Source organism: Ochotona curzoniae, unplaced genomic scaffold (assembly GCF_017591425.1).
Source record: "Ochotona curzoniae isolate NIBS_2020 unplaced genomic scaffold, NIBS_Ocur_1.0 patch188, whole genome shotgun sequence".
NCBI classification, from domain to species: domain Eukaryota; kingdom Metazoa; phylum Chordata; class Mammalia; order Lagomorpha; family Ochotonidae; genus Ochotona; species Ochotona curzoniae.
Window position 1 is genome coordinate 613,287 of NW_024466737.1, and position 26,179 is coordinate 639,465.

General features: G+C 55.6%; 1 protein-coding gene across 2 annotated transcripts in view; it reads right to left on the bottom strand.

Moving 5' to 3' along the window:
* Positions 1-528: 528 nt before the first annotated feature.
* The window catches only part of LOC121166642 (ribosome-binding protein 1-like), a 54,572-nt gene continuing 28,921 nt past the window's right edge, over positions 529-26,179 (bottom strand). Inside the window, exons 4-25 of one of the 2 annotated variants that reach the window (XM_040995863.1) lie at positions 18,171-18,319; positions 17,109-17,231; positions 14,134-14,286; positions 12,979-13,097; positions 12,475-12,628; positions 10,747-10,885; positions 9,129-9,298; positions 9,009-9,043; positions 7,825-7,915; positions 7,214-7,306; positions 5,793-5,885; positions 5,626-5,706; positions 5,430-5,519; positions 4,885-4,977; positions 4,509-4,580; positions 4,069-4,164; positions 3,636-3,719; positions 2,337-2,432; positions 1,700-1,783; positions 1,338-1,436; positions 1,091-1,234; positions 529-993 (exon numbers count right to left, since the gene is read on the bottom strand). In XM_040995863.1, coding sequence (XP_040851797.1) covers positions 958-993; positions 1,091-1,234; positions 1,338-1,436; positions 1,700-1,783; positions 2,337-2,432; positions 3,636-3,719; positions 4,069-4,164; positions 4,509-4,580; positions 4,885-4,977; positions 5,430-5,519; positions 5,626-5,706; positions 5,793-5,885; positions 7,214-7,306; positions 7,825-7,915; positions 9,009-9,043; positions 9,129-9,298; positions 10,747-10,885; positions 12,475-12,628; positions 12,979-13,097; positions 14,134-14,286; positions 17,109-17,231; positions 18,171-18,319 — 2,294 coding nt within the window. In that variant the 3' untranslated portion in view covers positions 529-957. Of the gene's footprint in view, positions 994-1,090; positions 1,235-1,337; positions 1,437-1,699; positions 1,784-2,336; positions 2,433-3,635; positions 3,720-4,068; positions 4,165-4,508; positions 4,581-4,884; positions 4,978-5,429; positions 5,520-5,625; positions 5,707-5,792; positions 5,886-7,213; positions 7,307-7,824; positions 7,916-9,008; positions 9,044-9,128; positions 9,299-10,746; positions 10,886-12,474; positions 12,629-12,978; positions 13,098-14,133; positions 14,287-17,108; positions 17,232-18,170; positions 18,326-26,179 lie in introns of both variants that reach the window. The other variant, XM_040995862.1, reaches the window with a different exon arrangement.

Here is a 26,179-nt window from a genome sequence, read left to right on the forward strand (position 1 = left end):
CTGGCTCCCTCAGCCCAGCCTGGCCAGTCAGTGCCTCCAGGCTTCTGAGGTTCAGCAGGGAGATGGAATGGAATAGCAGACCTCTGACATGGCTGGCTGACACCCGCCACTCGGGCCCCCCTCCTTTTCCTGGCGTGGTCCAGGAACTATAGTGTCTTTCTGCCTCAGTTCCACTTCTTTTGCTTTCTGTGTTGGTTGAGGTGCCTCTGTCCCACACTGGGTGGGTCACCAAGGACACTAGCTCTGCCTCTAGGCAGGCAGGGACTTCTCTACCCAGGACCAACCCTCCTGAGACATGGGCTCAGCCATGGCCCTGTGTTCATTACTCCTGGGCTCACCTCACCCAGCAGCTCAGGCCGCTGTAGTCCAGCATGGTGCCTCTGCTGCCTTGAGGCTGCTGGGGGAGCAGGAGTCAGAAGTCCCACCCCTTGTTCCACCCAGCTATCAGTCTGCTGCCTTCCAAGGAACCAAGCCCCAAGCTCACATGCTCCCCCAGAAGGTGCCCCAGCACCATAGGAGACTACACACTGGATAACGATGTTGGTTTTAATGGCATTCACATCCAGGAGGTAACACCAGTTCCGGTTGGCAGTCTGCAGGGGTGAGGGGCAGCCGCCGTGCTGGGTTCTGGCCTTGCAGCCTCTAGGCTGGCTACTCCCACCCTGCTCAGAAGACACAACAATTGCACTGCTGGCCGCAGAGGGCCCAAGCCCCGGCCTCCCAGCACCCAGGCTCCAGTGGGAATAGTGTTCAGCAAGGGGACGGGTCCTCTTGGGGGTCACAGGGCTTCGAGGTCCGTTTCTGTGGTGCTGAGTGCCCCATCTCCGATGGCTTCTCTCGGAGCCCCTGGCAGGTGGGCCTGGATGACACTGTGGTGCTGGGCCGATGGACTCATCAAAGGAATGTGTAAGGCATTTTGGTAAAGTCGAACAGTAAGGTCTTTGTGGCAGACGAGGCTCAGACGGAGGTGCCCTCCTTGGCGCCGCTGCTGTCCTGTGGACAACGGAGGGCAGGGTGAGGGGCCGGCCAGCCATGAGGCTAGGAGAACCAGGACAGCTCCAGCCCTCACTGGCAGGAGGTAGACACTCACGGTTTTGGCTAGCTGCTCCTGCAGCTTCTTCACTGTGTCCTTCTCCCTGGCCAACTGCTTCTGAGTTGTTTTGAGAAGCTCCTGCAATTTGGTGGCTGCGCGCCCCAGGTCACTTGTTAACTTCTTCTCTTTGTCTAGTCTTTCCTACAGGATGAGAGGGAAGTGGAAGTCAGGCCTGTGCTTCTGTCTTCCACCTTTGCTGCTGGCAGGTCCAGCACAGCCCCAGCCCACTGTGCCCTGCACCTACCTTCAGCTGTGCTGCTTCTTCTGTGCCCGAGGACTCGAGGGGCCCGGCGGTACGGAGCTGCTCCAGCTCTTCCTGTAGCCGACATGCAGCTGTCTGCGCCTTGTGTGGAGGAAGGAGGGCCAGAGAGCGTGAGGCCTCGCTGGCATTCTCCCTGACTGCCCCCTAGGGATGGGGTACCCAGGCTGACAGGGCCCATGGGGCCAACAAGGCAGCAGGGTGACCCCCAAGTACCACCTCCTTGGGACCCCCAGCTCACATAACCCCCGGCACTGGGAAACGCAGCTGCAGCTAATCAGGTGGTCAAGGCTGGGGTGAGGACCGCTGACTGGGAGATGGGTGGGGGATCACATGCAGGGCCTCACCTCCTCAAACTCTGCTGTGAGCTTCTGCCGCCGAGTCTGCTCGTCCACCAGGACGGCCTCTGTCCGCTCCAGCTGTGTCTTGAGCTGTGTGCAGACACAAATCCCATGGGAACCCAGCGAAGGAGTGCGGGGGCCCAGGACGCCTGGGCAGGTGACACATACGGCTCTCCCACTCCCTTCCCTGCAGCAGCTCTCATGCTCTCTTAGCCTTCCCCCACCCCACGCAGTGGGTCCTGGCACTTGCCTCTATGACCATGCCACTGCTACCCTGATGACAAGTCCCTGCACCTGGTTGAGGACTCCTGGCAGCTACTCCTTGGGCCAAAACTCTGGAGAGCAAAGATCCTAATGGGGTCCAAGGGCAGACCTACTCCATCTGGTGCCTTTAGCCCTGGCCATGGCCAATACCCCAACCTTGAGTTCCTCCCACCCAAGTTCTTGGGACCAAGAGTTGTGGGCACCCTGGCCCCCCACCTAGCACCTGCCCTGCCCTCTGTGTCTTACTCAGGCCCAGGGACCCTGGCCTGGGGGAAGTGGGCTAGGAACCGCGACGCAGGGTTAGGGGAAGACAGAGCTGGCGACCTACACCATGCCTCAGGGTTAGTGACACATCTGGGGGCCAGCTCACCGCCCTAACCTCCATGGGCTCCTGCTCGGCTGGGGAGTTCTCTGGGGACCCAGCTACGTCACCATCCTCTACGTGGCTCTTCATCTCACTCAATTGCTGCCTGACCTGCAACAGGGAGGGGACGTTTGTGCAGATCACGGATGGTCATGCACCCACCTTGCCTTGCACACTCAAACACAGACATCGGAGGAGCAGGGTGGCTCTCCAAGCCTGAAGGCCACACAGAGGGGGCCTGCTCTGGATCCTGGGTCCCTCTAATCCCCCTGCATGGATGTCTGGTGGGTCAGAGGCCAGGACCTCAGCTCCCCTGGGAGCCAAACTGAGGGCTTCAGGAGAGCCAGGGCTCTGCTCCAAGTTCAAGTGGCAGGGAGTGGTGGGTGGAGCCAGGTGACCTTGCCTACATCCTGCAGCTTCAGGAACACAGGCCCCCACCTGGGGCCCTTCCTAGGCTCCAGAACCCTGGGATGTCATTTCTGCTTCCCCCAGGAGCTCAGGCAGGGCCTCAGTGTGAGCTCCCAGAGATACAGGTGGTCTTGGGGCCCGTCCACAAGGCCCTGCCTACTTTAAGGAGCAACCTCAATTGCTTCTCCCTACCCCCTCCCTCCATAACCCCCCAAAAGCAGAAGTGAGATTGTTCAGTCCAAGGTGAGAAGCCACTGGGGTTCTCCACAGGGTATCCAAATGCGGGCCACACCCTGCTGACAGTCCAGATCCAGTTTGGCCAATAAGTGACTAGAAGGAGGGCCCTTCAAGGCAGGCGCCTGACCAGGTGATCCGGGGAGGCTGCCTGACCCTAGGCCGCAGCCTGCCTCCTCCCAAGCCAGAACTGCACATCCTCTGGTTTCTTGACATTAACAATGACTCAAAATGTCAGAACAGATGCAACCTAGCTGGGTGGCAATGCCCCAAGGAGATGGGTTGCAGGTCAGATCCTGCAGCTGGCAACAGCATAGCAGGCAGGACTCAAGTTGGCTGGCACAACAAGGCCCCCAGAGCCACGTGCAGCAGGTTCTACACACCTGCCTGTGTGGCTGACTTCTCAGTTGTTGCTGGGGTGAGAAACGCACCCCCGCCCTCCAGAAACCAAGGAACTTGTTGAGAGCCACTGGGCAATGGCTTCCAGGTCCTGTGTCATGGGAACCCGGTGACCCGAGACCCTGGGAGTGGGCTTACCAGGAGCATGGGCTCCCATGGCAATGCTTCCTCTACTATGCCACCCCAGCTGCTGCCAGTGGCAGCACCTCCCACACATCTAACAGCCGCTCCCCCTCCCCACAACCTGTGGCAAGGGATCACATGCCCACCTACCAGGGCCAGTTCATCACTTTGCTTCTGCGCTTCACTCTGGGCCACCTGCAGCTGGGACTGAGACTCGAGCAAAAGCTTTCTCAGCTTGGGGAGAAGCAGGGAGTGAGTCAGCACAGCCACCCATCTACCCTGGGCCCACATGGCACCACAGGTCTCAACACACACCTGGCAGGCTTCTGTGGTCACCAAATGTCTTTATGTAAGAAGCCATGAGTCTAAGATGAACCCCAACTAGTCATGCTGGTGTGCATAATCAAAACTCTGCCTCCACCAACTATGGCAGCGATCTAGGCGCCACACCCTGACCTGTCTCTCTGAGCATCTCGGGCCAGCGAACCAGGCAGGGTGCGTACAGGCTGAGCCTCACCTGAGACCCAGACTCACAGTAAGGCTCGCATGTAAGGCTGAGGGTTGGTGGTGAGGGCAGACTCACCCCTGCCACCTCTCTAGCATAGTTCTGGCACTCGGCACTGGCCGTTGCCATGTACTTCTCCAGCTCTGCTTCTAGCTGCGAGGTGTGTTCCTGCACCTGCCAGGACACAAGTGGCCATCATTGCTGACACCACATGTGACATCCCAGCTGAAAGCAGCCCAGGGTGACGAGTGACCCTCCATGGCCCACGACCACTGCGGATGCTGAGACCATTTCCTGAAAATGGCTCCAGCCCTAGCACTGCCACACTGGAGAAATGTGCCTCCATTTTCTTCTCTACTCCTGTTTGCATGGCCACACATTAAGCAGGTCCTCAACATACTCAGGACACATGGAGGCTCCCATTGGAGACAGCCAGGAAGCGACCGTGGTGCGGGAGAGAATGGCCTGTCCTGTGGCCCTGGACTCTGTTCCCCTGAGAGCAGCTGCCACCCACCTACCTGATCTGAACTTTTGAGCTCCGCCTTGAGCTTCTGCACGACCTCTTCAAGATGCTGCACAGTGCCCTGAGACTGCAGAACCAGGGAGAGTCTGTCAGGCACAGGTTCCTCCCAGAGACGCCTGGGGCCCCAGGACCACCACCCTGGTCAGCAGGCTCCAAGGGGGATCTCCCAAGGCACACCAACTTCCAGCAGAGGGGCACAGCTTCTTCCCGACAGAGGAACCCACAAGGGGTGACGGTGACCACCAAGTTCTTCACTTAATGGAGGAGGCCCCAGTAATGCTCCCCCAGAGGCTTTCACATTCTGTGCCCAGTGAGTCCCTGGGAGTCATGGGGGAGGGGGTGGTGAGGTGCTTAGGGAAGGGGCTGCCTACCTTGTGTAGCTCTTCCTCCTTGGCGCCCACCCTGGCCTTCCACACCTGCTCCTCCTCCTCCACGCTCTTCTGCAGGTTTCTGAGCATGCCCTCCTAGGAAGGGGTGGGAGGAGGCACACTGAACCAGGGGGCTTTCCTGCCAGGCCTTCCTTATGGCCCTGTGGCCTCAGCTCTTGCTGTGCCTCCTGTGTGCTCCCCCGGGAGGAACAAGGCCCAGTCCTGGCTGTGGAGACCTCTGCCCCAGTGGGGAGGTGAGAGCTGTGACCACAAGGGGTCTCCAGGCCTCTCAACAACCCTGGGCTGGGCAGTTGGTGCTAGCACTCGGCTGGCCAAGGGTGCTGGCCCTAGCATTGCTCTTTGGAGTCCCAGGGGGCAGGGTTCAAACCAACAGCTGCCTGCTCACTGCTCCCCGTGACCAGCCCCAAACCTTTAAACGATGCCCCGAGAGACCTACAGCCCCAGACTACCCAGCGCCAGCCTTGACTCCAAGCCACCTCCCACACTGTGGGCCCCAGGGTCCTTCCCCGCAACTCCCGCCTGCTCACCGTCTCAGCCAGGATGGTGCGGTACTGATCACACTCAGCCTGCAGGGTGATGTTCATCTCCTGGGCCTCCCTCAGCTCAGCAGCCCTGTCCTGTGGGCACAGGGACTGGTAAGCCCCACACAAAGGCTTCTTCCCAGCTATCTGCCAAGACCACGTGTGGCACACCTTCCCCAGACACTGGCAGGGCCTTGCTTACCGAGGTTTCCATGTCAGTGGGCAGCTGCTTCAGCAGCTTAGGGCCTTGCTCTCGGAGTTCCTGCAGCCAATCGGCATAACTCTGCAAGGAGACATGCAAGATGGGCCTGGAGACAGGCCCTGGGCACGAGTACACAGGGTGGGCTGCCCACCTGCCCACCCCCTTACCTGGTGAGCTGAGCTTGAGAGTTCTGGCACCAGTGCCAGCACGGCCTCCTTGGTCTGTGCCTCGGTCAGGTGGAGCTGCTTCTCAGACTCCTCCTGCAGGGGGACAGGGCGTCGTCTTTCAGCTAAGGAGTCAAGGAGAGGCTGCAGTGGCTCAGTGGAGCTGACCGAGAGCAGCCTGTACTGGATCCACTAACAGACTGAGCTCAGATGAGAGGGACACAGCAGATGCTGGGCCTTCTGGCCCCTCGTGGCAGCTGCCTAGGTTCAGCACCCTTTCACTTGCAGAATTCTCCTGAGAGGGTAGGAGTTTGAATGGGCATTCTGGAAGAGGGGGTGACATCTGTGTCCTGGAACAGCAGCTGGGGTGGAGGTGGGGTCAGGACAGAGAATGAGTCTTACAGAAGCCACAGTAGGAGGGAAATTAGTCAGTTGCGGCTCTCCGGGAAAAGCTGTCACTCCCCGCCGCACTGAGGGAGCAACAGGGTGAAGCCTGGGGACAGCAGTCAGCCCATCTCTGGGGTTTCCTAACAGCCTGTCCCTAGTAGGCTGGACCCTCCACTGGCCCTGTCACCTCCTAGAGAGAGCAGGGAGCAGCAGCAGGAATTCCAAGTGATGTGGGGTCAATGGAGGCTAGCCCCAGAGGAACAGTGATGGGAAAAGTAGTGTGGGGCCTGTGACAAGGAACGCCTAGGTCTCCGACAGCCCACCGGTTCTGGACTCACACCCATGCCTGTGGTGCAGCCCACCCCTGGGCCTGCAATTGTGGCAGTCCACACTGCAGACAACCTGGGGCCAACTTTCCTCTTCTGCCAGTGTGACTGTAACTATGTCAGGTGACACTGTGGTCACTGAGGTCTAGTGGCCTTCACCCTGTCTCTTAACTTTCTATCAGGTGGACTTTGGCCCTTCAGAAAAGATGGGGTGGGCAAGGGCTTTAGTTGACATCATTGCTTGCCAGGAGCCCTGTGCCATGTGCCGTGTATGCAGGTTCTTTTCTAGCCTGGGGCCCAGACCCTGGGAGGTATGTTCACCATCTCTCCACCTAGACAGCCCAGAGCAACGGGCAAGAGGGGACCTCACCCAAGTGACCAACTGCAGACGTCACTCTGACTTTTGGGACTTTCTAGGCCAAGCTTTCAGAGGGCCAGGACAGAAGCAGGCAGAGCTGTAGTCCCACTCAGGGTAGGGCAGGCAGTAGGCTCCCACCCTGTGGCCTCTGACTCCACCCTGGCAGCCATCCTAGTCCTGTACCCTCATGGTGGTAGGCCCTGCTGAAAGGGAGAGAGGGCAGGGGGAGCAGCAAAGAGGACACTGGAGCCCAGGGCCAGGCCTGTCATGTTCATAGCCTTTCTGCTGTGCCTGTCCCAGGCAGGAGTGCTAGTTTGGTGAGGGGTGAGTCTGAGGGCAGGTGAGGCCCTGACCTTGGCCTGGGTCAGGGAGCGCAGCTTTTCCTCGCAGGCCTTCTCAGCTGAGGCTAGGGCCTCCATCGCCTTCCAGTTCTTCTCACGGAGGTCCTGGGTGGGGGGGGGGGGGAGGAAGACAAGGACAAAATCAGCCACTAACAGTCAGTCCCTGTGCTCCAGGCCAAAGCAGGACCTGCAGAGGGACAGTGTGTTCTTGTTCTGGCCATGCCCAGGCAGGCAGGCTTTCCTGGGTAGCACTTAAGATAGGCTGAGGTGCAGGAGTGTGGGCAAGGAATGGGGCGTGCATGGAGATTGTCTTTTCAGGGGAACTCACTTGGGGGCTGGCGGCTGTCATACACAGTCCTGGGGCCTTCAAGGAGAAGAGGTAAGGTGCATATGGCCAAGGCCTCACACCCTCGGCAGCCATGGGGATGACAGCTGCGTCACTCCCTGCTCTCAGTGCCCACCAGGCACAGCATTCCCACCACAGGGATGGCTCCATACTTGAGCCAACTCAGCCCTGGGACCTGTGGTGTACTGGAAGGTGGGGCCCTCCTGGTCCGCCCCCTTGACTATCCAGGCAGCACCCTTTTCTGCCAGCCCCGTCCAGCACAACACCCGCCACTCACGTTGTTCTTCCCTTTCTGCTGCTCCAAGGCCTCCTTCAGCTCCATGGCTTCCTTCTTCAGACATGAGACCTGCGACTCCAGCTCCCCAAGGCTAAGAGGACACAGTGAGGTCACTGCCCTGGCTTCAGGGGTCCACAGCTCCCACAGGTCCTGTCTTAGGAAGGCCTTCCTGTCCTAGCCACTCAGTGTAGCTGAGGCTCACCCAGCAAGGAACACCTGGGGGCTGAGCCAGTCTATCGGAGAGAGCCTCTCCAGTGCCACAGGTTCCCAGGGAAGGCAGAGCAGCTGCCTGAGTCCTCCCACCATGGTGGCCAGTGCAGGATGGGCTCTGGGGTATGCTATAAGACACTCTCTTCTCTTGAGCCTAGTCCTGCTACTGGTGCACAGCTCCTGCTCTGGGGAGCCCAGCACAGACAAGCTAGCCCTGTCTCTGGCATAGCTGACCCTCAGAAGCCTGAACTAAAGACTCAGTGCAGCCATGACAGCACAGGGACCCTGGCTAATACTGCTCCTCAAGGACCGTGTGCCTTGTGCTCTTAAGAGCCTATGGCACACCCTAAGTCCCAAGTGACTGCCTCGTGGACCCCAGGGAGGCAAGCCCCAGAGGGTATGGTCATATCAGCTCAAGCCCCAATCTGTTCATGGAATCCACCCAGGTGTGTCTCCAATCAGCAGTAGCAAACAGGCCCCAAGAAGGGCCCGGGGCAGCTGCCAGAAGGGACAAGGTCTGGCTAGCAGTGAAGTCATGTGTGCTTATTAGCTCCTATGTCCCAAACCTCCAGTCCAGCAAACTACCCAGGCAGCCTGCCCAGGTCTCTACTCTAAACTGTGTAAAACTTCTTCTTACTTGAATTATTGACCACAGCCCAGGTGTCCCTTGCCTTGTGAGGTGGACAGAGCCCAAGTGGTGGCTGAATGGGTGGTAGCAGACAGACAGGTGGGTGCTTGGCTGAGTTTTGCTCCTTGTGAGGAGCCAGGAACCCTCTGCAGGCTGCCTTCTCTCCTGCCCAGGCCTGTCCTGGCCTCTAAGTCACAGAGGGACAAGGGATGGGGCAGGAAGGGAGTCTCTAAAGGGGGCTCTTCCCCAGGGCACCATGAAGGTGGCATCTCCCAGGGTCCTCTGCTCATGGCTATGATAGAAGCAATTGGGCAGAGTCCAGTGCATCTCGTCCTCATCAGCTTACCGGGTCTGTTGCTGCTCAGCTTCTGCGTGGCTAGCCTGCAAAAGACACAAAAGGCTCCTGGGGCAAGGGCAGAGCTAGGGCAGAGGCAGAGCTCTCCCCACTTCCTGTGGAGGGGCTGACCTGAGCACTGCGGGCCTGGCCTGCCTCCAGCAAGGCCTCGATGGACTGGATCCGCTCGGTGAGCTGTGAATTCTCCGCCCTGGCCTCCTTGAGCTGCCCCTGGAGGCTGCTCAGCTCCTCACGCTTGCTCCTCACCTCAGCCTCGGAGGACTGCAGTTTGCTATGCAGCTCTGTGACAGGGAAGGGAAGGAGAGGGGTGTGAGGTGCTGCCCCTGCTGACCGCTGCCCCAGGCAGGCATGACACCCAATGCTGGCTTCCTTGGCTCCAGTGTGTGATCCAGGGTGGGGTGGGGAGGAGTAGGTCACAGCCACCGGACACACTAGGGTGGAAGTGCCCTCAGCCCTGATGAGACAATGATGGCCTGCGACTGCATCTCAGTGAACTTCCACTCGCCCCAAAGACATTGGCTTGTGTCTGTGGCCCTGCCACCCTCCCGGCCTACCCTCACTCACCTCCAAGCATAGCTCCAATCAGGCGCCTCAAACCCAGATCCCAACATCTCAGGCCCTTGTCTTGGCTGCTTTGCTTTCAAACTCCATGTCTACCACCGGCCACACTTGTCCCCACCTCCCCAGGGACCCTTTCTGCCTGGGGCAGGCTCTGCTCCTCTGGGCCTGGGTGGCCCCCAAGAGCCTCTTCTTTGGCATACCCCAGTTGCTGTACCATCATGGCCCACTTGCTACCAGCATCAGAGAGATTGGAAATGGATCAAGGTGTGCCAGTTCCTGGCCCTGAGCCACGCACTTCACATGGTACCTGGGCCCCTCCTCCACCCAGTCCCCCATTAATCACAGTAACTTTAGTTCTCAAATAGGCCAGGTTCAAGTTCACTCCTCTTAGGAGCCCAGAACTGGCTTAATGGGGCTGGACCCTTCCATCACTCTAATTCAAGCCTATATATCCCTTCCTGCCTCAGAGAGAACACTCAAATCTATTTGGTTTAAAGCCTCATGTGGCCCCTGGTGCAGAGGCCAGCAAGCCAGAGGCAAAGGCTGCTCTGGGTTTCCATATAGCAAACTGCAGGCACAGCCAGGCCTCTCTGTGTGCATACTGCTCACAGCCACTTTTATCCACAGCAGCTTAGAGTCCCTCATCTGTCTTTTCACAGAAACAGTTTGCTGATCCTGCCTCAGCTGATGTTGCTGTGGGACTCTGTCCTTGCTGGTGACACTGCTGGTGAATAACTGGCCCAGCCCATTGGCCCCCAACATCTGCCCAGAGGTCCTTCCAAGTCAGGGAGCATCCAACTCTCAGTGGCACCAGCTGCCCCCTTTCTCCAAGGTCACCCAAAAGCCTCATCCTTGTTACTGTCTCCACACCAGTGAGGTGCAAGGACCCAAGATAGGCCCTACCTTCTGAATCTGTCTGAGCTGGCAGAGCAGAAAGACCCAGAACAAATATGTGATCAACAGACATTAGCCACAGCCTCAGTTTACCCAGACACAGGTTCCTTACCCCATCCCTGCCCGAGAGGACAGAACCCTTACCTCTCTTCTGAGAGGAAGAGTGGAGCATCTGTGCTATACCCAACACCTGATTGTTAGGTCCTGCTAGTGGGGCCAGGAGGTGGGCAACCCAGACCCAAGCCAAGGAGTGCCACTGGGGCATGGCCCTCACCAGCTGCCCGCTGCTGCTGCTCCTGGGCCTTCTCTGCATCCGCCCGCAGGCTGGCATGGCTGGTCTGCACTCGGCATAGCTCCCGGCTGACCTCATCTAGGCGCTTCTGCAGGGCTTCCTCATTCTCCTTGTGTGACACCTGGTGAGCGGCACAGAGGGCAGGACAGAACTCTTACCTGGGTCAGCCAAACCCCACCAAAGCCCACTGTGGGTCTCTGACATGCGGAGGCAAGAAAGAACATCATCGTCTCTGTGTGAGAAGGGCTGCAGCTTTGCAGTGAGCAAGCACTTCCTCCGAGGTAACCCTGGCTTTCTCGGGGGCCTCTTGCTTGAGGCTCCTTGCATCTATACAGTCACAGGTGTAGCATGTGATTAAAAGCATTTAACATGTGGTTCTCCTCTGTCACCTGACACGGGGTAGACCCTGTGATGTTGCCAGCATACAAACAGCAATCCTATATAGTTCTCTCTAGGATCTTACAAGCAGCACCACACTGCCTGGTCTACCTTCCACTGCGCCACAAGGGGCCCCCTTGTACGGTGTGGGCACTCCTCTTGTTGGGCTCCTGGGACACGAGTGCTGTGTCTGACTGCTGAAGTCACAAGCAGGTTCCAGGGGAAGGTAGGGTTAAGAAGTGCCAGTCTGCAAATGATTCCTGAAGACTGGGTCCTCCTCAGCCCTCATGACCAGATCATCCTCTCCACTCCTGCTTAGGGCAAGGAGATAAAAGCTGGTGTGCGCATTTTGATGAGCGATGTCAAGGCACCGGTGGCTCTGACACGACTTGCCAGTGGGCGCAGGGCTGGGATCTGAGCCTGGGAGTTGTCTCCAGAGGCCTTGACATTGACAAAAGCAAACTTGCACCCTTTTGTCCTAGCACCTTTGGTCTTAGATAAGGACTGGACCCATCTGTGCATCCCTGCGCCTTCCTCCCATAATGGGTCCTGACAGGTCCAGGCAGATCCATCTCACTGTCAAGGTCTGCCTGCATCACAGAAAGAGAAGACTCCACATTGGCCAGCTCCACTGCTCACAGCTACATCTGTTTTTTTCCACTCACATGTTAGCCTATTTGGTGTATGCAATCCCAGTCCTTTTCAATTTCCCTACCACATCACAAAGCCTTTACTGACAAAAATAAGCCTCTGGAGTCACCAGGATGTCCTTGCTTTCTTAAAAGCTACCCCAAGGAGGGTGTGAAGGCAGCAGGGCGCTGTGCACCATGCGGCAGGATACTCTCCTGTGAGAAGAGGCTTCCAGGCCATGTGTGGAAGCTGAGAAAGAACAAAATCCACCTGGCATTGAAGTCAGAGGCTGAATCTATGCCACTCGGCTTGGTGTCTGCTGCAGACTGGCAGCATCATAGTGGTGCCCAGTGTTGGAGGACAAAAACAACACTGGAGCTAAACTTAGTTGGAGTTCAAACTCTACCTGCCATGTGCGGGACCTGGCTATGCAGGGAGGGGTGGTCACCTCAAATTTCCCTTTGGGAAAAATGCAGATGCCAGTGTATCTCTGGCTCATGGAGTTACCAAGGGAACTGGCTGAGTTTGCTCAGCACATGGGAAGCAGCTGCTTGATGCCCACTGGCACTGTTACTGACTAGGTTAAGGTCAAGGGCTTGAGCTTTATTGCCAAAGAATGACAAAGTGTGGCCGGGTGACCATGAGCCTCTCCATACCATGCAGACAGGCTGGGTGGCAAGTGCACAGGGCACCCCGACTCACCTGCAGCTGCAGCACCTGCTTCTCGAAGGTGGCAGCCTTGGCCTCCAGAGCCTTCCGCTGCTGCTCCTCCTGCCGGCTGGCCTCTGACTTCTCCAGTAGTTCCTTGCTGACCTTGCTGAGCTCTTGCCGCAGCTTGGCCAGCTCTGCGTTCTGCCTGCAAGAAAGCCACCATTCTGCCTGCAAGAAAGCCACTGGCGTCCATGCTACTCTGGGCCATGCCCAGCTTTGAAAGTCAGATCTGGAGCAGGTATTATATTTCAGCCCCCGGCAGGGGGCGCTGCAGGCTGTAGCAGTGAGGGGGACAACAGGCTAGCTGTTAGAACTCAGGACTCAGACACTGGAGGAAGGCCCCAGTCAGGGCCCTACACCAGGTGGCGGCAAAACTGTAAGGCAATCCCTGGTTCACATACATGGTGCCTGGGCACAGTTACACATCTAGCAAGAAACCAGAGCACACCTCTATAGGTGCTGGAGCCCTGGGGATGCAGGGTCACTGTGGCTTACTTGCTCTCCACCTGGCTGGTGGCTTGATTCAAGGCATCTCTCAGGATGGAGTTCTCCTGCTGCAACCGGGCCAGCTGAGTGTTGGGGCCATTCTCCAGCTGTTCCTGAAGAGTTCGAATCTGCAACGACACCATCAGGGACATCAGAACTGTCCTGACCCCACCAAGAGAACTGGCTTCCAGATGAGGCAGAGTGAAGACATATGACAGAACCCCCAGATGGAAGCGAATGCCGGGCAGCAAGAGACCAGAACATCAAGGCTGGGGGCTTGAGGCCAAGTGTAGGCTGCCAGCCACTCCTCTCCACCTCACTGCTCACTGCCGGCCTGTGGTCACAGGCTGAGGTCACAGCGTGACACATCTGGGGAGGTCTGCTCCTGAGGTCACCAGAGTCGACTGTGCTGAGATGAAGCACACAACCGCAAGTCACAGCCTCTTAGGCATCCTGAGGAAGACTCCCTTCCTGCCCTCTGACCTCCTGCGCCTCTGAGCCAGGCAACAGGCAGGAGGCTGCGACCATGGCGGGGATGTGAGATAAGGATCAGGCTCTGAGTAGGGTAGACAGCTGCCTGGTGCCAACCTCAGATCTGTGCTTTCCTTTTAAAAGATATTCATTTAGATAAAAGGCAGAATGTGAGTGAGTGAGTAGTGAAGAAGGCAGAGATCTTCCTCCTGCTCACTGGATCACTCTCCGTAGCATGGCCAAGTCAGGACCAGGCTGAAACCAGGAGTCGGGGTCCCATGCGCGTCTCCCACACAAGTTGCAGAGGCCCAGTGACTTGGGTCTTCCCCAAGGATTTAATAGCGAGAAGCAGCAAAGCAGCTGGGACTCAAACAAGTGCTCTAACATGGAACACCACCATCCTAAATCCTAAAGCGCCAGCTTAACCTTCTGCACCACAGGTCCAGCCTCACTGTGACTCTGGCGCTCACAAGCCCACAGCAAAAAAGCACTGTCCAGGGTCACAGGCAGGCTGAGCACCTGATGCACAGAGCTGGTTGCTTGAAGCTATGTTATCAGAACATGCTCTAAACTCTAACGTACTTTCCTGATTAACATGAAATGCAGCACCTCTGTCCAGTTAGATAACCCCAGCTTCCTGCACCCCAACCACCAAGTGCCCCCCACCCCCAGGGCCCCAGTGCCACTGCCCACCTTGCCCTGCAGCTGCTGCACCTCCTTTACGTGCTCTCGATAGCTGGCCTGCATGCGCGCCTGCACAGCTGCGATTTCCTGCTCCCGAGCCACCAGCTGCTTCTTCACCTTGGCCTCCCCAACTGCTGCCTTGGCCTTTTCAGCTGCCATCTCCTGGGAAGAGGATAGCAGAGAGAGAGAGAGCCGGTCAGGCCTGTGGAGGAAGAAGTGTAAGTGCCCCCAAGGTCAGGAGGTGACTTGAGAGCTCAGTAGAGACCCCTACAGCTGGCTGAGGCCACCAAGAGCCCTGCCAACAACAGCAGGAGCACCAAGAGAGCCTGCTGACCTGGCTGGACGTGGCCTTGGCCATGGTGAAGCGTGCAGAGCCTACTACCCCGGTGTTCCTGAGCACTGGCTCAGCCTGTCTCCGCTGACAACATCGCAGCGTGGCTCACACCAGGTTCCCAGAACATCCACTTCCCCTCCAACACTTTTGTTACGACAGAGAGGCACGACCCTTGGTGCTTGGGACCAGGATGTGGCCAGCGTTTCTAGAGGGCCTGCATGCCAGGAGCCACCATTTGTCTACTCCAGTCCAAAGGAATGTGTGTTCCAGTCCCTGCCAGGATGCCCACAATCTGGGGAGCTGGCAGCCTGTGCACAGGCAGCAGAACCCAGGGTTGGCAAATTATCCCAGGATAGTAGCACTGAACAATGTGGGGAAAGGCAGGGTTCACAACCTGAGGAAGGGTGGTGGGCATGCTTCCTGCCCCTGACCAGGCCAGTGTCTATATGGTGAGCACATACACTAAAGACATGGCTTCCCTACTGGATGCCTGGGTGCAAGTACCCCATGAAATTTCAGGGCTTTCCCCTTCCCCGAACTGGGCACAAGACCACACAAGGGAAATTCTAGCCTTCTCCCTACCAGCGCTGTGAGGGAAGCCCATCTGCTGAGACAGAAGAACCAGGGCATGGACTGGGCTGACCACAGTGGCACAGGGTACTCATGTGGTTCTCTGGGTCAGCACTCCTGGGATCAGCACTCCTGGGATCAGCTGGCACCCACTGGCCCTGCTTTTCAAAGATCGGCATCCTTTGGCTCTCCCCAGGGTGGGCCTGCAGGGCTGCCGAAGGGACACTGCCTCGTCTTTAGTAGTGGGAGGGCATCATTCCCACTGTGCCTACAGAGGACAATTAAGGTCCACTGCTCATCTGATTCTTAGTCAGATGTGGAAAGTGATCCACAGCTCAAGTAGATGTGAGACCAGTGCTGGGGAAACGTGACAAACGAGGTATGGCCAGATCTGGGTGTGGAAGACCGATGCCCTCCTCTGTCCAGGGAGGCAGCACCACGTACCTCAGCAAGGAACCCCAATTTGGGCAGCACAAGTGTGCCTCCACACACACCAAACTGGAAGGTTCCTTTCTCCCTCTAGCTTCTTCACTCCAGCCCCTTGAAGTGCCTGGTCCAGCCTCGAGAGGAGGAAACCAAAGCACAGAAAGGCCTCGGCATGCCCATGGCTAAAGAGGGAGGGTGGGGGGAGTTGCCATGGGCTGTTATCCATACACCTGTGTCACCTCAGCACCACAGTTGGGTGCTGGGCTACGAGAGGCAAAGGCTTTGCCCGAGGCTTACAGCCAGGAATCTACTGCTGCCCCACGCAGGCAGGGCTGGGCTGCCTCCTCACATGCAAGGTGTACTTGCTGCCATCCTTGGTTTTGGAAATCAACTCACAGTTGGTGCTGAAGGAGAGCATACTTGTGTCCAGTGACCAGCACAGGGAGGGGGCTGTTAATGAGCTGACGTCTGGGCTACCTGACTCCAGTGGACAGGGAAGCCAGCCAGAGTAAGAGGTGAGGACCACATGTCACTGCCTGAAGTGGCCACCTAGTAACTGGTCACACTCCAGCCATTCTGTGTTAAAGGTGGGAGGCATGGGGAACTAGCCAGGCAATGGCTCACTAGCCCTTCTAACTCGAGGAGGGTGTGTGTGTCAAAATCTCATAAGGATGCCTCAGTTTGCTTATAAAGAGGGAATGAATCAAGACTCTGAAACCAGCAGGCCCTTGGGATGGGAAGCTCACATTTGCAGCACATACCAATCTCTGTGGTGTAAACGCTCTTCGATTTGCAGAAAGAGAGGTGGACACAATGGGCTTTCTGAGCCTGGGAGGGCAGCTCCAGCCATCCCACAGTTCACCAAAAACCCAGAGCAGCTCATGTGGAGGTTGCACGTACGTACGCTTCAGAGGCATGGCAGAGAGAATGTAAATGGCAATGGCCACTGGAGGCCTGCCCTTTACTTCTCTGTTCTTGCCTACCTCCACCCAGCGATCCTTCCAGTCTAATTTAACTGCACCTCCTGAATTTAGGCCAGAAAAACAGGATACCTCATCTCCTGGTCCTCCTGAATACCAGCAGGAAGTGCTGCAGGCCACCTTCCTGCACCTACGGCCCAGGACAGAGGAGCAGACAGCTTCCCAATGCAGTGCTATTGCCCTGTTCTGCATGTCCTCTTGGAAGGCAGGGTTCGGGAAGTGGAGAGTCAAGACACAGATCCTGGTGAACTTGGCAGGGCCAAGAGTGGTCTGCAGCACTATGGGTCCCAGCATGTCCTCAAGGATGCCCTCCCAGGAATCATCTCCCCTGCCATGCGAGCAGCTGACACTAAAGTTGCCTGCCTCCTTACACATCACTCTCTGATACTGGAAAAAGCTCTTCTCCGCCTCCCCACAGGGTTTTCACTCAATTCAAGAAACCACTATAGATGTATGGTGCCCAACTGAAAACCAGGACCCTCTTCGTGATGGGACCAGCCTGGTGAGAGTCAGTTCTGAGCCAGTTGAGCTCCCAGCAGCTGCTTAACTTCCACGCACTCTTCATGTCACTCACTGGGCCTGCAGGTTCCACTGAGCAGCCACCCCCAGAGCCTGCGACCCAAGTGCAGCAGTGGGCGGAGGTCCTCACTGGGCAAGGACAGCAGGGGCTGTACCTTGTTGAGCTCCCTCAGTTTGCTCTTGGCCACGGCCGCGTCTTCCTGCTCCGTGGCCAGCAGCTTCTCCTTCTCTTCCAGCTGTCGTTTCAGAATCGCCACGGGGTCACCCTTCTGAGTAGCCTAGAAATGCCCAAGAGCTTCATAAATATAGGGGGACAGACAGACTCAGGGCTTGCCCCCCAAGGTGAGTATGCCTGAATCTGAACACTGCCGGAGCCACACAGCCTGCCAGGCCTCCAGGCGCCGGGGCACCATGTCCTAGGGCATTTTTCCCATATGCGGCCATTTCTAGCCCCTCCCAGGAACAGACTTCATTTCTGGTTCAGAGTCACCCCTGAGCTGGTGGGGGCAGCCTGGGGATGAGGAATATGGTTATGGGGTGGTGGCTTGAACTGAGCCTATCTCCTCTAGCATTCACAGCCAGAAGGGTCCCACTCCCTGAGCCAGGAGCCCCTAGCAGGAATGCTATTATGTGTGATGCAAGATCAAACCCCAGCTCCTGCTGGCCTCAGGCAAGGCTCCTGAGACATGCTCGCAACACAAAACCCTCCAGCAAATTACCTAACATCTTGATTCCAGTAAAGGAATAAACGTGTGTGTGTGTGTGTGTGTGTGCGCGCGCACCCACACATGCTATTTCCTGGTCTTACTGGCCAGAGCACTGAAGTGGAGGTAACATCTGACAGCAGGGGTACTTCTGGGTTCATCACAGGGTTCCCTCACACATGCTGTCCCTACAACTTCCTCACTGTACACTGGTTGCAAACTGGCGTGGGGGCGAGGCAGTGTGCAGGGTGGGGAGGAGTGGGAGGATACCAGGTACCCAGTTCCTTGTTCCACACCCAGGGTCTCCTGGAACACAGTGGCCCTTCACCCTTCACAGCTTTGGTTTGAGTGCAGGGACCCCAGAGTCTGCCTGGAAAGAGAAGTGCAGGTTCTTCCAGGAACATCCTCTGCAGCTTGGCAAGGTGGTAGGGTCAGCTTGTAAGTGGCCCCCAAATCCTCAACCTGGCCAGCTGCAGTGACCTCATAGTATGGCCAGGGACTGGGGGGGCCTACCTTGTGCCAGGTATCCTGAACGATGCCAGCCTTCTCAGACAGGATCTCGATGAGCCGCTGGGCCTCCCCCTCATTGAACACCATGCTTCCAATTGTGGAGACTAGCGTCGTGTAGGGCAGGTAGAGAGGGCTGTCGGTGTCCAGGGGCCCTGTACCTGAAGAGGGAAGGAACAGGATCTTATACCCACTCCCAAACCCCAGCAGCAGCCCTGATGCTGCTCCCCAAGCCCATACAGCCAACGAGAACTCTGTCTGCCTGGCAAGTGGGCAGGCCCTGGACGAATCTCCTGAGAAACACTAAAAAGTATGAGGCAAGGAGTCCCTGCTCCAGCCTCTGAATTTGCCCCAAGCCTCTGCCTGGGCCAGGAGTAACCAGCCTCCTTTTTAAACCACGGAAATAATTGAGTAGAATCACACAACGCATGAGTGACTTTCCTCTCCTACCAGCAATGCACTAGTTCAGTCCCCCCGCCCTGGTTTGACAAGGTTTTCCCACTTGGCCATGACCACTGTGGGTCCTGAGTCCCAAATCTATCCCTTACCCTGCTACACACACAGAGTAACAGGCCCAAACATCCTACTTCTGACCTTCCCTGGACGAAGCACAAGCAACACAGGCCTGTGGAGAAGGAAGCCTGGGACAGGCCGGTCCACTGATGACTGCCTGGAGGACACAGCCTTTTGCCAACAACTGAGAGTCATCTCTAAACCCCCAGCTCTGTCCTCCCTGTGGCTGATCAGGGCGTATCACACTGACACTGCCTAGGCAGCTATCCCTGAGCAGGCAGAATCTGTCTGGGAGCCCAACAGAAGAGCCAAAAAATCACTGGGCTGCTCCTTAGCTGAGCCCACCTAGGATGGACAGAGAACTGGGGGGAGGTTTCCACAGCAACTCTGAATTCTCAGGCTTGTCACAATGTTTTCACTTACCTGTTACAATATTTTCATGGCAAGTCACTGCATTTAGCATGGCACCTTAATGAGGGGACGTGGGTGAACTGCTTATCATGAACACCCCTGGAATGTCCTAACTTGATGAAGCCCGACAGCTTACAAATACCCACACTGACACTACAGGTGTCACAGCTTGTGGGGGCCCCAGGGAGGGTGTGGGGAAAGCCTCTTTCTTCCTTTCTGTGGCATCGTGTCTGTGTGCAGAGGTGAAGGCCTGCTTTTGGAAGTATGGGGGTGGAATTTGAGCTCAGCCAGGCCACTGGAGCTGCAGCCTAGGCAGGATGACTCCATGTCAAACTGATGGTCACCAACAGCTTTTCCTCTTCCTGACTCCTGACTCCCAGGGCCACCAGTAGGAAATGCTAGGAGTTTCAAAGGCTTGGATAAAAATTAGTAAGATGTCTGCAATGATCTGTATTTAGTGACTAGATGCTGAAAGAGCATTTTGGATGAATCTGGATCCACACAGACTGTTTCTGGCCAGCCTCTGTTGACATTGCTGAGGTGGGACATTTCAATCACAGGTATGCCACACATATGTACTCACACTGCGAAACTCCTCTGCTCCACTCCTGCTCAACCCTGGGCATCAAAGTGCTGTCCACAGCGGCTGTCCTACGAGGGACCAGGGGCTCTGGCCTCTCACGTACTCTCCTCTGGAAGACCCTGCCTTCCAGGTTCCCACACAGTGTACAGCCAGGCCCACTGCTCTCCAAGGTATGAGCCACCAACAGCTGTGTGTGCTTCATCCTGCAGCCTCTGCCCACCTCTGGTATTCCCTGGAAATGCTATTTTTACAATTTTTTATTCATGTTAAGTCTATTAAATTTAATTAATATCTTAATTTTAAAAAGCAATAAACCTTGTAACAAATGAAACAACTCAAAACTATGCTGAGGAAAAGCCATTTCTCTTTTATCCATCCCCAACCCTGCCCACACTGTCTTTAAAATTATTTTTAAAAACTGTAACATTATAAAGCCATTTTTGATTAAACTATTTACCTAAGGACTGTGACACCTTTATTGTCCCAAAGTCAGGGGCCGTAATATTGAAATTGAAAAAAAGCTCCTAGAAGCAGGAGGAGGCAGGACTTTCCCGAGACGAAAGAGCAGGACCAGGTCACTGTCTCCGGCATACATTGGTGACTCCAGCAATCCCTGGCACTGTGAACACGAAAGGCACTAAAGGAAACCTGTCTAACTCCACAGTTCATCTGGGAAACCACAGGCTGAAAGGACGCAGGGAAGTGTACTGCACAGGTTAGCTCACTGAGGGAGCAGACACTGCAGAGGGCACAGTGACACTCAGGGACAGGTCCGTCAATCCTAGCCAAGCAGCCCTGGGCACATTCTTTCAGGTAAAACCCTCTTAGCAGAAACTAAGATACTCAGCTTTGTGGACTAGTTCAAGACTAGAAACGAGATTTTAATGTGCCATTCCTGATTGATAGTGCTGCCAGCTAATTCCACAAAAAACCAAGGAAGAAAACTGAGGGGCTGAACTAACACCCCACAGGCATGTTGCTAGACAAGCAGGTTCACCTCCCTTTGCCTTGGTGTCCCGTCTGTGAAGCAGAGCTGTCACCTATCCCTCCCTCACAGCCAGCTACAGTGATCCAACTGCAACAGGCCCAGGATGATTCCTGGCACAGCAGGGCAAGCCTTCAAGGGAAGATGGCAGAAGCCCAGACCCCGACCCCTCACAAAGGGAACGGCAAAGGAAGGCAAAGCTGATGCCCCAGAGCCAATCCCTCCAAGTCCAGTCCAGGATGTCAGCCCGGGACCTCGGCACCTCCTCCGGCCAGGGATACCACTGTCCTCACTCAAGATTCTAAACAGGCAGAACATCAGCTAACAAGCCCTGCTCCTCCCAGGACCCCCCCTTCCAGAATTATAGTGTCCCACATTTCAAAATGATGTTCTCTTTTACAGCCACAATGGAAGCTTAACCCTACAATTCAGGGACAATCTCTCTGCCTGCATCATAACCAGGGCCTCAGCTATAACAGAACTTAGGAGACTCAACAGCCCAGCACTGGCTCACTCAGCCACAGAGAGAGCATCGGAACCAAGCCAAGAACTGCTCCAATGCCCACAGACAGCTGTTGGTTAACGGGTGGGGATTATCGCCTTGGCCCCAGAATGAGCCCATCAGAAAGCTCCAGCCTGACATCAGCTGACACTCAATGTGCGTGTGCTCAGGGCAGGCAGGTCCGGCTAGTCTCCATAGTAAGTAGGTACCTACTGTGTATCTGGCAGTTTGCAAAATGCTAAACCTGCAAAAGTGAGGTAATGGTAGGACTATGTTGAGAGAGGCAGACAGGAGACCAGGCAAAATGGAGGGAAGGCCAGCAAGCAGCACCAGCATGGGTTTCAAGCAGGTACCACACACATGGTGGCAGGAGGCGGCAGTGGTGAGGGCTTGGTGAGGGCAGCAGCACAGGAGAGCAGCCTGGGCCATCAGATTTCACCCTATAGACCAAGAGTGAGGTTTCAGGACCCCTAGCGGGACGAGGCTAGGGCAGCAGCCCAGAGACGGGCCCAGATCTGAAGACTCAGGAGGCCTGGCTGCTGCCAAAGGGCCAGGCATCACTCTAGGAACTCCAATGGTGGCTCCTGACCCAGCAATGGGTCTCCAGGTGAATTAGATGACAAACATCCTCCTCCTTCTGGGGATTCGTTTCCACCCGTCCTGAAGGCCTCCCCTACAGACACATGCCTTCTATTACACCAAATCCGGCTGCGCCCTGTGCAGAAGGCCACCTGGAGAAAGGAACCCGCCCTAGCCACACTTGCAGCACCCTGCCATCCCCAGACACCCAGGCAAGAAGCCCTAGGAAGGGGCTTCTGGGTTCCTAAGAGCCAAGCACTGCACAAGGCATCACCGCATCTGCAGTCAGATTGATTCAGAAATGCAAGGCGAGTCCCCTACTCCTGCTGACCCCAAGTCCAGATGGCCTCCCTCCTATGAATCAGAGGCAACAGCTCCCGTCTGGATTTTATCCCTGGCTGGCAGGCAGTGCCATCTTTAGGAATAAGGTACTCTAGCCAGCCTCTCCATGATGGCACCTTCATGAACCAAGGCTGTGTGGCAGGTGCCAACCCTGTGAGGAAAGCACTCTTACAAGGACCTGACAGACACGTGAGCTGCTCAGGCCACAGCCACCTCAAACATAACTCTCCAGCCAGGTATGCCAAAACCTCCCCCGGCCCCATAACCACTGTTCTGACTCCAGATTTCAAACTCTATTTCCACCTGATTCAGAAGAGGTGGCAAGGGTGCCTGCCAGGTGCTAGGGACACCTGTGTGCCAAGGGATTGGCTGGTCACTACAGCCCAAGGGAGCAAGATGCTCTGTTCTGTGGCTCAAAGGGTGCTTGACAAATACCAGGCTTCATACAGACTGTGGTGCAGTTTACTAAATTCAGAGACAAACAATGGAGCTTTTTCTTCTTCTTCTTCTTCTTCTTTTTTTTTTTTTTTAATTTCTATTGAAAAGGCGGATGTACAGAGAGGAGAGACAGAGAGGAAGATCTTCCGTCTGATGATTCACTCCCCAAGTGAGCGCAACGGCCGATGCTATGCCGATCCAAAGCCAGGAGCCTCTTCCGGGTCTCCCACGCGGGTGCAGGGTCCCAAGGCTTTGGGCCGTCCTCTGCTGCTTTCCCGGGCCACAGGCAGGGAGCTGGAAGGGAAGCGGGGCTGCCGGGATAGAACCGGCACCCATATGGGATCCAGGGCGTGCAAGGCAAGCACCTTAACCACTTGCGCCACTGCGCTGGGCCCTTCTTTTTTTTTTTAACTTAAAAAACAACATGTGGGAGGCCAGTGTTGTGGTATATGGATGCCAGTTCAAGTGTCAGCTGATCATTCTGGTCCTGCTCCCTGATAATGGCCTAGGAAAAGCAGTAGAGGATCGTCCAAGTGCTTGGATCCCTTGCACCCAAGTGGGAGTCCACATGAGGCTTCTGGCTTCAACCTGGCCCAGCCCAGCTCTTCCAGCCACCTGGGGAGTGAACCAGCAGATGAAACATTTCTCTCTGTTCATTTCTCACTGTAACTCCTTCAAATAAATAAATCGTTAGGGAAAAAAGGTGCAGTAAAGTTAGAAAATGCAAAAGGATAAGATTCTAAAGGCTACCCAGAATCTGCCTTGCCCTTTGGGGACCTCTTCCTCCCTGTGGACTTGACAAGGTGGCTGAAAGTGTTTTCTGCCTTGTAGAAACTCATCAGGCTCTTCTGGACCTTGCCTTGCTGGCTTTCTGGTTTGAGCCAAACTCAGAGGGAAAGTCCTGCAAAAGCTAACCCAGAGTCCAAGGCAAGGCTCCAGGCTTTGGGGGAGCTGTGCCTGTGAGGCAGAAGGCCACGGGTTCTCAGGGACCTGCATGCCCAAGTGTTCCCAAGCTGGCCTGGGCCTTACCCAACATGGATACCCATGGCCCTGGCTGTAGCTAACGACACACCATTCTGGGGCCATTAACTCTCAGGCCTCAAGGCTCAGCTTCTCAATTATTCAGGGTGCAGGCCCACATCTCACTGAGCTAGACTCAACCCTAGGTGCCAGGGCAGATCACCTCTGCTGGCAGCCTCACGTCAAGGTGCGACAAACACACCATCCGAGCAGGCTGGGGTTCAGGGCAGGAAACAAGCCAATATGGTTACAATGGCAAAGACTACATGTGAGGATAAAAACAGGTTTTTCAAAACAACCTATACCATATATACATACCTTCTATGACACCAAATGCCAACTTAGCCACCAGAGAAGGAACCAGGTAAGGGTCATACTCCAAATACCTAGAAATTTCACTTCTCTGTGATTCTGCCAACTCCTCTTCCTCCAAACATTTAGAAAAGAATCTGGGGCCTTATTTGAAAATCCAGTATGTCTATTTACTCCATGCCTACATTTATAACACTCCCATTAAACTTACACCATTTCCAGCAATCAAGTTAGAAAACTCAATTGAAACATACTGTGATGTATTTGTGAATGGTAAAGCACCACTGTCTTCAAGATGTAGCTACTGAGTCTGACAAGATGGCTGAATGGCTAAATCCTCACCTTGCAGGCGCCAGGATCCCGTATGGATGCCAGTGCCTGTCCTAGCTGCTACACTTCTCATCCAGTTCCCTGCTTATGGCCTGGGAAAGCAGCAGAGGATGGACTAAAACCTTGAGCTCCGGATTCCTGGCTTTGGATCAGCTCAGTTTCGGTCATTGCAGCCTCTTAGAGGAGTGAACCAGCAGACAGAAGATCTTTCTGTTTCTCTTTCTCTCTGTAAATCTGATCTGCCTTCCCATAAAAGACCTAGACCTCAACTCTCTGGGAACTTACTTCACAGACACACAGAAACAATGATACATGCACATCACTGCAGTATTAATTTTAGCAGCAAGAAAAAAAAAAGAGCCTGCATACTTGTTAAATGCAATTTAAATAAACTCATATTTTCACACCACAGAGTAATATGCAGCTGAATGGGGAGCACAAATGCAATATGGAAAGGTGTCACCAATACAATACTAAGCAAAGAGAGCTTATAATTCCTGTTTGTGGGTGCCCAAGTGACCAGCAGTGCTCCTGAAGTTCCTATGAGGTAAGGGGCAATGAGGATCAAATGGGAAGAAAGGTTTTCAATATTAACTCTCCATGCTTCCATACTCTTTGATTCTGTCTGCTGAGCACATGTATTTATACCATAATAAATTTTAAATGCAAGGATTAGGAGGCAGGTGTTCACTGTCAAATAAAGCCACGGACAGGGGGTAAAAACCTGTCACCCAGCCCCAGGCTGCTCTTGTAAGACAATCATAGCAGCAGTTTGTGCAGAGCTCCAACCTGGGCCTGCAGAAGCATGTCCTGAACCCGCCTCCACACCTGCTGGTCGCCTGGGACACCCATCAGTCAGCAAGGGCCATGCAGCAACTGATGACAGAGAAGGCCCAGGAGGCTGAGGAAGTGGCTCTGGTCTCTGGTGGATCCCAGTGCTGATTCTGCTGTCTGTCTCATGCTGTGTATGAGGCACCTCTGCTGCTGTGTCCTCACTCAGTCTCACCATGACAGGAAGGCGTGAGCAGGCAGCCAGAACAACACAGGGCTCAAAGACATCACTGTCTTCACAGGACCACCTGCAAGGGCACCCCAGGGGCCCACTTATCTCCAAATGACACAGAACAATGCCACACAACAGACCTTCCAGGCCACTAGAAATCTCCTCTGTCTGCCCTTTCCAAAGGTGGCCACCAGTCATGTGACCACTGAGCACCCAGAATGTAGCTGGCACACATCAAGAACTGAATCTGGAATGGTACTCACTATGGATGGGTACCTTGTGGTCCAACCCTGCCCAGCCCAGCCCTGGCCTCCCTCCCTCTCAGTTATCCATCATGAAGAACACTCCTGTACCCCAGTGAGGGAGTTGCAGGAGCAGCTCCCCACTACGCAGCTGGCTTTGGGGTGGGTCTGCGCAGGGCAAGGCCTGCAGGGGAACTCTGTTGCCCATGGCGCTCCCTCGGCCATGTCTTTGCCTAACACTTGCATGTGGGATCAGTGAAGGTGCTGAGGGGCCAGCATTGCTGCTGCCCTAAGGCCACCCTAGGGGCCTGTCCCATAGGGGGAGACCTGCCAACCCTCAGGTGCTCTTGAGCACAGACCCCCTCCTCTTCTTCTTTCCTCCTTCCTCTCATACCTCCTGGCAATGGCCCAGAGATTGGGCTCCCTGCTTGTGCTTTTGCAGAATGGCAGCCACAAGGACATCAAGCAATGTCCCTGGCACTTATCAGAGAATGGAAAATACATGTGTGCTGGGGAATAAGCATACCATGACAGAGCCCAGCTGATGCAAATCCTCATGACCACAAGGAGAGCAATACACACATACACAGAACTACTATACCCCTGCCCCAGCCACTGATGACCATGCTGCATGCTGCCTGGGAGACTGCTGACACATACCCACACAGACCAAAGCATGCACAGCTAGTCACAGGCACATTCTCATCTGCTGTGGCCCCCCACAATGGCAATGCAGGGTGTGGCTGCTGCAGAGG